The 10,310-nt window shown below is 41.6% G+C and overlaps 1 protein-coding gene across 3 annotated transcripts in view; it reads right to left on the reverse strand.

Annotated features, from left to right (window-relative positions):
• SMC6 (structural maintenance of chromosomes 6) overlaps positions 1 to 10,130 on the reverse strand; it is a 36,231-nt gene extending 26,101 nt beyond the window's left edge. The window contains exons 1-7 of one of the 3 annotated variants that reach the window (XM_081856872.1): positions 9,911 to 10,123; positions 5,903 to 6,110; positions 4,474 to 4,591; positions 3,046 to 3,151; positions 1,969 to 2,105; positions 800 to 861; positions 136 to 216 (exon numbers count right to left, since the gene is read on the reverse strand). In XM_081856872.1, coding sequence (XP_081712998.1) covers positions 136 to 216; positions 800 to 861; positions 1,969 to 2,105; positions 3,046 to 3,151; positions 4,474 to 4,591; positions 5,903 to 6,043 — 645 coding nt within the window. In that variant the 5' untranslated portion in view covers positions 6,044 to 6,110; positions 9,911 to 10,123. Of the gene's footprint in view, positions 1 to 135; positions 217 to 799; positions 862 to 1,968; positions 2,106 to 3,045; positions 3,152 to 4,473; positions 4,592 to 5,902; positions 6,111 to 9,840 lie in introns of all 3 variants that reach the window. The other 2 variants (XM_081856871.1, XM_081856873.1) reach the window with 2 other exon arrangements.
• Positions 10,131 to 10,310: the final 180 nt, after the last annotated feature.

The raw sequence follows: 10,310 nt of genomic DNA on the forward strand, positions 1-10,310 counted from the left end.
GAGTGGGGACCAAAGGTGGACAAACTACCCCAGAAGAAGCACAACATGTCCCCCACCAGAGGTACTACCCCTCTACTAACACCCCGTGCACTCCCCGATGGATTACTGACAACATCATGTGGTAGTTTTGTTTACCTTGTATTTGTCACCTTCATTTTTAGATTGCAAGAACTGTTTGCTCATTTCCTGAGTGAGTATAGATACAGGATTATCCACCTGCAACAACAAAAGTCACTTACTATTTTGTTTGTCTTTGGCAAGTAGTCAATATTTAAGTAAGCAGTCACTTGAAATTCAGAAATTCTCTTCAGCATCCATTGCAAGACAAGATAAATTATTATTATGGTTCTAACAGTATCTCAAGCGTAACGGCTTTCAATTAACTACATAAAAGTTCATGAAGATTTTCCTTTACGGCACCTTTAATATTTTAAGAATTTGAGAAGTCACAAACGGCTCACAGAAACAGGATGTCAGAAGAGCTTTAACGGGCACGTTTGTTTTTAAAATGCAAATGCAACTTCCACATAACGATTGGCCACAATCAGAGAACTACACTGCAAACAATATGCCCAGAAGAACCTTTTGACAATACACTCAGTCACTACCACCCAAAACCAGTTTCTCGTGACGCACGAAAAGTTGCTATAAGAGTTTGAGCATAGGGGCTTCAATTCAAGGAGGGGAGGAATCATAAGCTGCAGTAACTGGCTACACACCCTTAAGCGAAGAGCATCAAAACAATTTTTAAAAATCATCTATTAGGTGTATATGTAGAAGTAATCAAATTTAGACTTACCTGGATATTAAAGTGATCTAGGATAGCAGTTAATTCTTCCTTCTTGGATGAAATTATGGCACCTGAATATAAAAGTGAGAATAAACCATAATCAGATTTTTAAAATTACTACGTAACACCAATTAAATTATACCACTGAGGTTGGGGGGCAAATCAACTCTCTGGCTGTGGCTCCAGCCAGGACAACTAATGTACCGTGGAAAGCACTGTTGCTTTTTTATGAACTTGTACTGTAAAAGCAAAGGAGGGGCCAGAGGAGCTTGCTCTGCAGCTACTGCCAAGGCTTTCTCCTATTACGTTATCACTTGTTTATGTTAACAAGGCAGTGGATTTCTACACTTTCCCCTTCCTCTGTGAAGTCATAACAAAGGGGGGTAGGGCATGGCACCAGAGGGAGACATGCAAAGCAAGAAAACGTAAGTGGGAGACAGAAGGTGACTTGAAGGAACAAAATTGAAAGGCCTTTTTTATTTAAACAACAGCAAAAGTGCACGATAGGGGAAAGAATAGAGAAGACGACTCGCACCAAGGATGACAATCTGACAAAAAGAAGAGAAACAATCCTGAGTTTTCCTAGTGTGCCCCTTTAAGAAATTGTTTGAGCTTCCCTATGTACAATTTAGATTAAAACTGATGTAATACTAATGATCAGGCTGGGGCATGCAGATGGACTAGTAACATTGACAGGGAAGCCTGAGGAGTGAAAAACCAGGCCAATCCTTCTGACTTATTACTATGCCTACAACGTCGTGGTAGACACCAGTATAATGCAGACACAATCCTATCATTACTCTTGCTAATGCCGAAGCCAAAGCAGTCCAACAAAAAAAATATTGAGCAGTACAAGGTATCTGCATGCTCATGTTATACCAAAATTTACAAGAGGATACAGGAGGCTCACAACTTATGTGGGGGTTACGTTCCAGGGATCGTGCCTAAAATTGCAGTCAATAGGTTCAATGTCAGGTAGGATTGTCAACTTCATTTTTCCCAGAACCCCACCCCCTTTTTCATTTTGTTCAAAAAAATGCCATGCAGGTATGCCTGAATGCATACAAGTTAAATGTACACAAGCTATGGGCTTACTGTATTTAAGAAAGAAGGCAGCTCACCTCACGTTTCTTCTAAAAATGGAGCTTCTTTGAATACTTCATAAAAATTAAAAGTACCTGTGCTGCTTTTCAGTTTGTAATTACGATGTCCTTCCAAGTTTATGCGTTGACTGATGGTGATAGAGTCACCATACTGCTGTGGTTTAAACGCATCTTCACCTCGGTTTCGCAGCGTTATTGAAACATCTGCAGAACTGAAGACAAAAAATGAGCTGATTTTAATTAACATGTAAATTCAAGAAATTATCTTTTTAACCAAGTTCAAGGTGTTGCCAGTAGCATATAAAGCCCTTAACAACTTGCAACCAGGTCACCTATGAGATTGCCTTACCCAACATGTGCCCACTAGACTGCTTCAATCGGCAGAATTGGCAATACTACAGGTGCCACGTTAGACCCATTCCGCAGCTGTAAAGTGTGGCAGCACCTGTACTTTGGAACTCCCTGCCTCTTGAGATCAAGCAGGCACCTTCACTGTACTCTTTCTGGCGCCTGCTACAAACATTCTTGTTTAGACAAGCCTACCCAGGAGCTTAGAAGTTGAGGAGATTTTAATCTGTTTTAGTATTTTAACTTTTTGTATGTTTAAAAGCATGGCTGTGCATTTTTCTTGATTTTATTGTTTTATCTTTTTTGTAAACCGCTTTGAGCTTCTTTTACAATCATGCAGTGTATTTTATGAAATAATAAATAAGTACTCTAAGCCTTATGCCAAGGAAGATATTATTTTTAATCCACAGTACGCAACACCTTTGTAAAAATGAGCACAAATATCAGTAAACAGTGCCCAATGTTTCTAGACCAGGAGGCAGAGTAAGAAAAAAGGCATAACCTAACACTCAAGCCGTAACATCTGCAGACTGCAACAATTCCAAGATGGACTGGAGTAGTTGTACAGACTTACCATTAACCTCTCCTGGGAACTAACAAATGGCTGACACTGGCCTCAAAGATTGCTGACACCACAAATGGTTGGTGTAGGTAGCTAGCTAATATGTATTACTCTTGCAGAGATCTCATCACCTGACACTGGCCTCAAAGATTGCAGAGTATTTCTGGAGGAACAGGAAATTCTTCCCTCCATCACTGGTACTGTTCTTACTCGTTCTGCCTTAATACTGGATTTTGACTTACCTCTGTCCATCTTTCACAAATACTTTCAAAGATGTTCCTCGATTTGTCACTGTAGCTTTTCCTCCAAGACCAACCATAAGGGCCGTTAACACAGCACTCTTCCCACCTGAATGAAGCAACATTTATTAAGCTCTTAATAGTTGGCAAGCTATTTTTAAGGCAGCAAAAAATGGCTCTTATTCTTTTCTTTTTTTAAAAGACCATTCCTCCCCTCCCCTTATTTTTCTTTTTAAAAAAGACCATTCCTAAAGAAGCTACTGGGTTATAAAGCATGTGATCACATAACATAAAACCACTCTTGGGTAGAAATAACTCAATGACACTTTTTCTCATGAGAGACTAGGTCAGCTATAGCTTCAATATTCATTTGTTTCATATTTGCTGCTGTATTGTGAAAATGTGTTGCATTACTGGGTTTTTAATGTACACTTTAATAATGTATTGGTATTAATTGCATCATATAGCTTAATTTCTATTTTTCACAAAAGTGGCCCATACATTTTTTGAAATAAATACAAGAATTTTGTAAGTAGCATTCTCTTAAGTGTTACACAAATATATCGCAGCAAGCCATTGATGGTTCTTTCACATCTCATGGGTCAGGAGGCCCTGAACCAACTGGAAAAGCTCAACTGAGGAGCATGAGTACATACTGCTAATGCTTTTTTTGACAGTCGCAAAGTGGGCTTCGATGATAACTCAGTGTGTCAACATATTCACTGCAAAATTAGCAAGGTAAAGTTAGAAAATAGAGGACTCTTATTCTGTTCAATGATTCAATAGAAATAACTGCAAAATAATAAGTAAGATAGATTTCATTAGTGAAATTCATTTGGTTATAAGCTTTTGTGGAAAAGAGCCTAAATGATTGTTTTGCCCTCTTCTGATACAGGCTCAAACTTATTTGTAGGGAGAGATGTAAAATATGAACAGTAGGGCAAAAAGTCCATGTAATGCAATATAGTTTCTGATAGGCAATGATGTGAAAGAGCATGCCTGAGACTAGAGAGCTACTGTCAGCTACAATGCACAACACTGGACATGACAGCCAAGTCTGACCTGATAAAACACAGTTTCTGTGTTCCAAATAAACGCTTAAATACATATAAGAATAATGACAACTCATAAGAGAGGCTTTCTCTTTTTGATTTGGGGGTTTTCTTTTCCCCCTTCCCCATAATCTTCTGCTGTTCCTTCTCTCCAAGCATCTTATCTCTCATATGTATCTTAGTTATTGTTTGAGAGGTACTAAATTTGCTTCTTTATTGTTTGTAATCTTTTATATGTATTTTATTAGTGTTCTATTCTGCTTTTTGTTCAGAAAAACTGGTATATTAGAAATTGATAAATAAGAAATATGCTACAGAATGGAAGAAATGCCAATATTATAATTTTCCATATGATTTAAAATAATAAATAAAAACTTACTTCCATTATTTCCAACTATAAAATTGACATTGGGTCCAAATTTGAAGGGGCCCAGCATTGAATGGCACATGAAATTCTTCAGCTGGATACTTTCAATTATTCCAACTTCTCCTGACACCTACAGATACATTACAAAGATGTTTAAAACTGATCACCCATCTTTTGTACACAAACAGAAAGTCACAGGTCATCACAATGCTTGCATATTTTTAACAATACCATGGGGTGTCTGAATAATCCTTACTAGAACATTCAGCTCTCATTTGCCATTTCCCCACACAATTAAAGTAGTAGCCTAAATAGCAGATCACAAACTGTGTCCAATGAGTCTCCCTAAAAAACGTGAGAGCAATGGTAAAGTCCAAGTGCAACTAACGAAATATAAAGAGATATTTTGCCTGAAAGTATCCACTTTAGGCCCAGGGATAAGAAAGTTGAGTGAGCAGGTAATAATGAACTCCTGTGCATTTTTGTCACGTGCAAGGCAGTTTCAGTCAAGCCACACTTACCATAATATCTGGTGTTCTATATACAATACAGTGGTACCTCAGGTTAAGTACTTAATTCGTTCTGGAGGTCTGTTCTTAACCTGAAACTGTACTTAACCTGAAGTACCACTTTAGCTAATGGGGCCTCCTGCTGCCGCTGCTGCACGATTTCTGTTCTCAACCTGAAGCAAAGTTCTTAACCCGAGGTAACATTTCTGGGTTAGCGGAGTCTGTAACCTGAAGCGTATGTAACCTGAAGTGTATGTAACCCAATGAACTACTGTACTTGAAAAACTACCTCCTTTCTTACAGATGCTCTGGGGTGCAAAAACTGACCAATGGCCAGACTCAGCATAAGGCATCATTCTTAATGGTTTTGAAGAGTTCATTGCACAGAGCATACTCAACTTGCACCCTGCAAGCAGGGAGTCATACATACACTGTGCCATAGTACTCACACCCTTGCTTCTAACCTTTCATTATCTGTTTTTTGTTTACTGGGCTTATTCAGTATGAAAGTTTAAATCTGTAAGATAAAAAAGGGAGAGGGTTGGCTGGCATGGCCTCCTCCTCAAAGGTACTTAACTTTTCTACCCATGGCTAAGTTCCACCAACTTCTGTCGCAGACAGGTGAGAGTTCAACTTTTAAAGCAGGCTCTCAAGTTAATGGAAACTTAAAAGACCCCTGGAAATGGCTATAACAAAAGCTGACAATAAGCGGTAATTAAGGAGATGTAGAAATCTGGCTCCAAGCATGCAATCCCCCATTCCAGCTTTAGTACTTACTATCAGCAGATAGTACTTACCTTCTCCTAGCACAGGTGCTTAACTTACATGTCCCGTCCCCCCCCTCCCCCCCTCCCCGTGCTTGTCTGATCATCAATAGTTTCATTTTTCTCTCAGGCATAATATAAAACCACACTGTGGGACAAATTGCTTACCAGCTGTGAATAGTAACCGCTGTCACTCTGTAGCTGTGACAACTCCTCTTCGTTAGGGTCATCATCAGAATCAAATGTGGCTTGCCTAGGTCTTTTTTCAGATGATGATGCTGAAAAGCTTCTCTCTTTTCTCTTTGACATATTGGCCTCTGTGCTTACAGAAATTATTTTGGAAATATTTCATCAGAAATCTGGCAAATTTCTGGTGCTGTAATGTTGGGGAAGTGGAGGGAAAGTTAATGAAACTATATAATAAATGTTTCCTTATTTTATAGTATTCAACGTACAAGCACCCTGGCCAACAAATTAAAATGTAAGGCAAACCCACTCAGTCACCCAGACCAGCCACGCAATCGGACGGGCAAGGGCAATAGAGGGGAAAACGTACAAGCACCCTGGCCAAAAATTAAAACAAAACACACAGCCACCAAGGCAGAGGCAGGGGAAGGAAAAACGCACGGGGAGAGAAAACGCACAGTGCAGCGAAGAGAAGAGGGAGAAAGAAAGACGGAGCCACACTCACACTCAGACCTTGCTGGGGGCGGAGAGACCACGTGCTGGGCAAGGGAACAAGCTGCAGCTTAAGAAAGGTAGGAGACAAACTGGAGAGCCCACATGCCAGGAGTAGGGGGAAATAGTAGGTTTTTATACGGAAAAGAGGACACAGCAAGGCAGCTTGCGAAAACTAACGCAGATAGCGAACCTGGATGCCTGGGTTTTTAAAAGCAGTAAAGCAATGAGCGCACACAAGCCTCCTAAATTTAAAAGGCAAGCCAGGAACCAAGAAGCCTTCACACACACACACACCCGACTCCAAACCTCGTGGCTGAGCTCTTCCCTGCGATGACTTCTAGCTGACTCGCAACGAGAAGGCAGAAAATGAGGCGGAATGGCTGGCACAGCAGTAAGTTAAACTGCAAACCACGCCCCCTCCAAGCTGCCCGGTTGGGCGCTTACCTGTGGGCGTGGTGTGCCAGCCAGTTGAGTGGGGCAGGGGGCGAAACGCCCCCTGCGTGATGCAGAAATCGCGTCCCGCCCACAACACCTCCCCTCTTGGAGGAGGAGAGGCTTTACTGTAGTTGTTAAGTTTTATTCTGTTAAGAGTATATGCCTGTTAGCCTAACCTCCCTCTACATTTTGTGGGGGTTAAATGAAAAGAACTATGTATGCCACCTTGTGCTCCTTGGAGAAAAAGGTGAAATATAAATGCAATTAACAAATAATAAAAAAGCAGATTTCATAAGCCTGCACTTTCCAGCTTTAAACCAAAGGAATTTTCCTTTGATTGCCATATGGGAGTAACTGAACATTACTTCTAAGTAAATATGCACAAAATTAGGCTGCTTGGTTTTTTTTAATTTATGTTTTATAATGGAGATGCCAATAATTTAAATTATCATTTTTTACCTGGCATGTGTTCTTGCACTTTTTTCTTTTGTAATGTACACTCCATGGTTCTCATATTAAGGCTTTGGTTCTGTTGTATCACAACTTCCTTGGCACTGAAATACGCAGTACAGTACCTTGCACTGAATATCTAGATAGGATATTTAGATACTGAATATCTACAGCCAGAGCAACATGGACAGGCAGAGTCCATGAATGCCCCACCACCTCTCTTACACGGGCCAATGAGCCAGCACTTCAGCTGCCTCGAGGAGCCTGACCATGTGAGGGTTTATCAACTAAACAGAAAATGAGCCTTGCATCCTGGTTTTGGGTGAGCAAGCAAAGGCTGCTATGAGTTAATTTTTTGTTGAAAGAAAGAAATAACTATACACTCTACACTCCGGATTTGTGTAGTTTACTCCTTATGCCTTTTCTTCTCCTGAAGATCTCCTGAAAGGCAGCAGAGCTTTAGGATATGAGCATTCCTTCTCCTAGATGACCAACCTTCCCAGGTTGACAACACACATCTGCCGCTCATGTCCCTCTACAACACATACAGAAACCGCCTTTCCACTGGACCCACTATTGGTCTCACCCACTCAATCTGCCAGAGTCTGTCTTTGCATGTAGGGACAGTCCCTAACTCACTGAGGGTTCGAGACCCATCAGCTACCACTCCCTGGTTTACTACCCATGTATTTTCCTAATTATACCTAAACAAGCCCTTATCAGGTTACAATGCTGGGGGGCGGGGGGGAGACGACTAATGATTACTGCAGGAAGAACACAGGCATCATGACCAATAGACACTGGCAACCTTATCCTCTGAATTTGCCTAACCCTCTTCTTAAAAATAAATCAATTTTTATTTTCCATTGATATACTTTACAATTATTTTTGAAATTGTAACATTTTCAATTTTGACTCCCTTCCCCCCCTTTCTGCAGTTCCTTACATTTATTTTCGTCTTTTCCTGCATACTTCAAATTGCCTTAACTTACTTCTTTTATCTGTCTATTCTAAGATATACCATATATACATACACATACACATTCATACACACACACACATATACACAGTACACATAAAAATATACAAATATATATACATATGCATGTATATGTGTGTGTGTATACACACACACATACATATGTACACGTGTGTGTATATATAAATATATATATATATTTGTGTGTGTGAATCTATTAATTATATATATATATATATATATATATATATATATGTATGTATATAATTGGCAGGGACGCGGGTGACACTGTGGGTAAAACCTCAGCGCCTAGGACTTGCCGATCGTCAGGTCGGCGGTTCGAATCCCCGCGGCGGGGTGCGCTCCCGTTGCTCGGTCCCAGTGCCTGCCAACCTAGAAGTTCGAAAGCCCCCCCGGGTGCAAGTAGATAAATAGGGACTGCTTACTAGAAGGAAGGTAAACGGCGTTTCCATGTGCTGCGCTGGCTCGCCAGATGCAGCTTGTCACGCTGGCCACATGACCCGGAAGTGTCTGCAGACAGCGCTGGCCCCCGGCCTCTTAAGCGAGATGGGCGCGCAACCCCAGAGTCGGACACGACTGGCCCGTACAGGCAGGGGTACCTTTACCTTTTTATGTATATAATTAAAAAAACACTGTAGGTTTTACTAATAATCCTGCCCATGTCTTAATCTGTTTCCTTTTTTGTAAATACTCAATAAACCACCTCCATTCCTTTCTGTTCTCCCGGTTTCTCATTCTTCTGGCAAGTTTCACCATTTCCGCATACGCCATTCGTTACTGTATCCTACCTTCTTTTGTCGTGGCCTAACCCTCTTTTTAAAGTTACAGATAGGTAGCCGTGTTGGTCTGCCATAGTCAAAATAAAATAAAAAAATTCCTTCCAGTAGCACTTTAAAGACCAACTAAGTCAGTTCTTGGTATGAGCTTTCGTGTGCATGCACACTTCTTCAGATACACTGAAACAGAAGTTTCCAGACCCTTCTATATAGTGAGAAGGTGGGGAGGGGTATTACTCAGAAGGGTGGTGGGAATGGGTGATTGGCAGATAGCTGTGATGAGCCTGTTGACGACTCTTAACGACTGCAATAGGTCTTACAGGAAAAAGCAAGAGGTGAGAAGGTGAAAAATGGCTTTGTCATGTATAATGAGATAAGAATCCAAGGTCTTTGTTCAGACCAGGTCTCTCCATGGTTTTAAGTTTGGTAATAAGTTGCAATTCAGCAGCTTCTCTTTCCAGTTTTTAAAAACATCCCAGCCTCTTGCGGAAGCCGTTTCCATAGTTCTAGCTATGCCCTCTTTCTAGTCTGCCCTGGGCCTGACAATACAGTACTCGGGAGCCACTTGCTCAGGATCGGGCTCCCTGTGTTATTAATGAGGCAAATAATGTTTCCTTTTTATAATGTCTCTCACCCCCCCCAACCCCTCGCCTTCCTTTTTATTGAACGTTGGGGGGGTGTGTTTTTGTAAAGACGCTTAGCGGCAAGAAAATGAGTCCAATTAATTTCACTAATAATAATAATAATAATAAGTTAAGGCTAACCTCTTGAAACTCATAAAAATTAAAGAAAGCAGGCGACCTAATTCCCCCCTTTTCCTTCTTCGCCACTCACCTCAGGAACAGAAAGCGAAACCACGCAGCTGGCGCTTCAGCGGGAAACCGTTGAAAGGCTTCGCGCCTGCGCACGACGCCCCGGGGCGCGAGAGCGGCGAATCTCCTCCCCGCGCTATCCAATCAGCGACCGCCCCGCGCTGCGCTAGCGAGGACGACGCGCGTCTTTACGCTTCCTTTCTTTTTTCCTTTTTCCTTTTTTGCCTCTCCCGACGGCAAAGCCCCGCGGCCCGCGGCCTTAGGGCGCACGCGCAGTTCTGGCAAGGAGAGAGGAAAGAGGGTAAGTGTCAAGCTCTTCCTTCCTGTCGCCGCTTCCGGCTCCCATCCGAAGGACGCCATGTGCGGGGAACTGGCCTAACGTGACGACGATGGAGCTAGAAATAGAAATTGTAAGAGGAGGA

Source organism: Podarcis erhardii (genome assembly GCF_964252035.2).
Source record: "Podarcis erhardii genome assembly, chromosome: 3".
NCBI classification, from domain to species: Eukaryota; Metazoa; Chordata; class Lepidosauria; order Squamata; family Lacertidae; genus Podarcis; species Podarcis erhardii.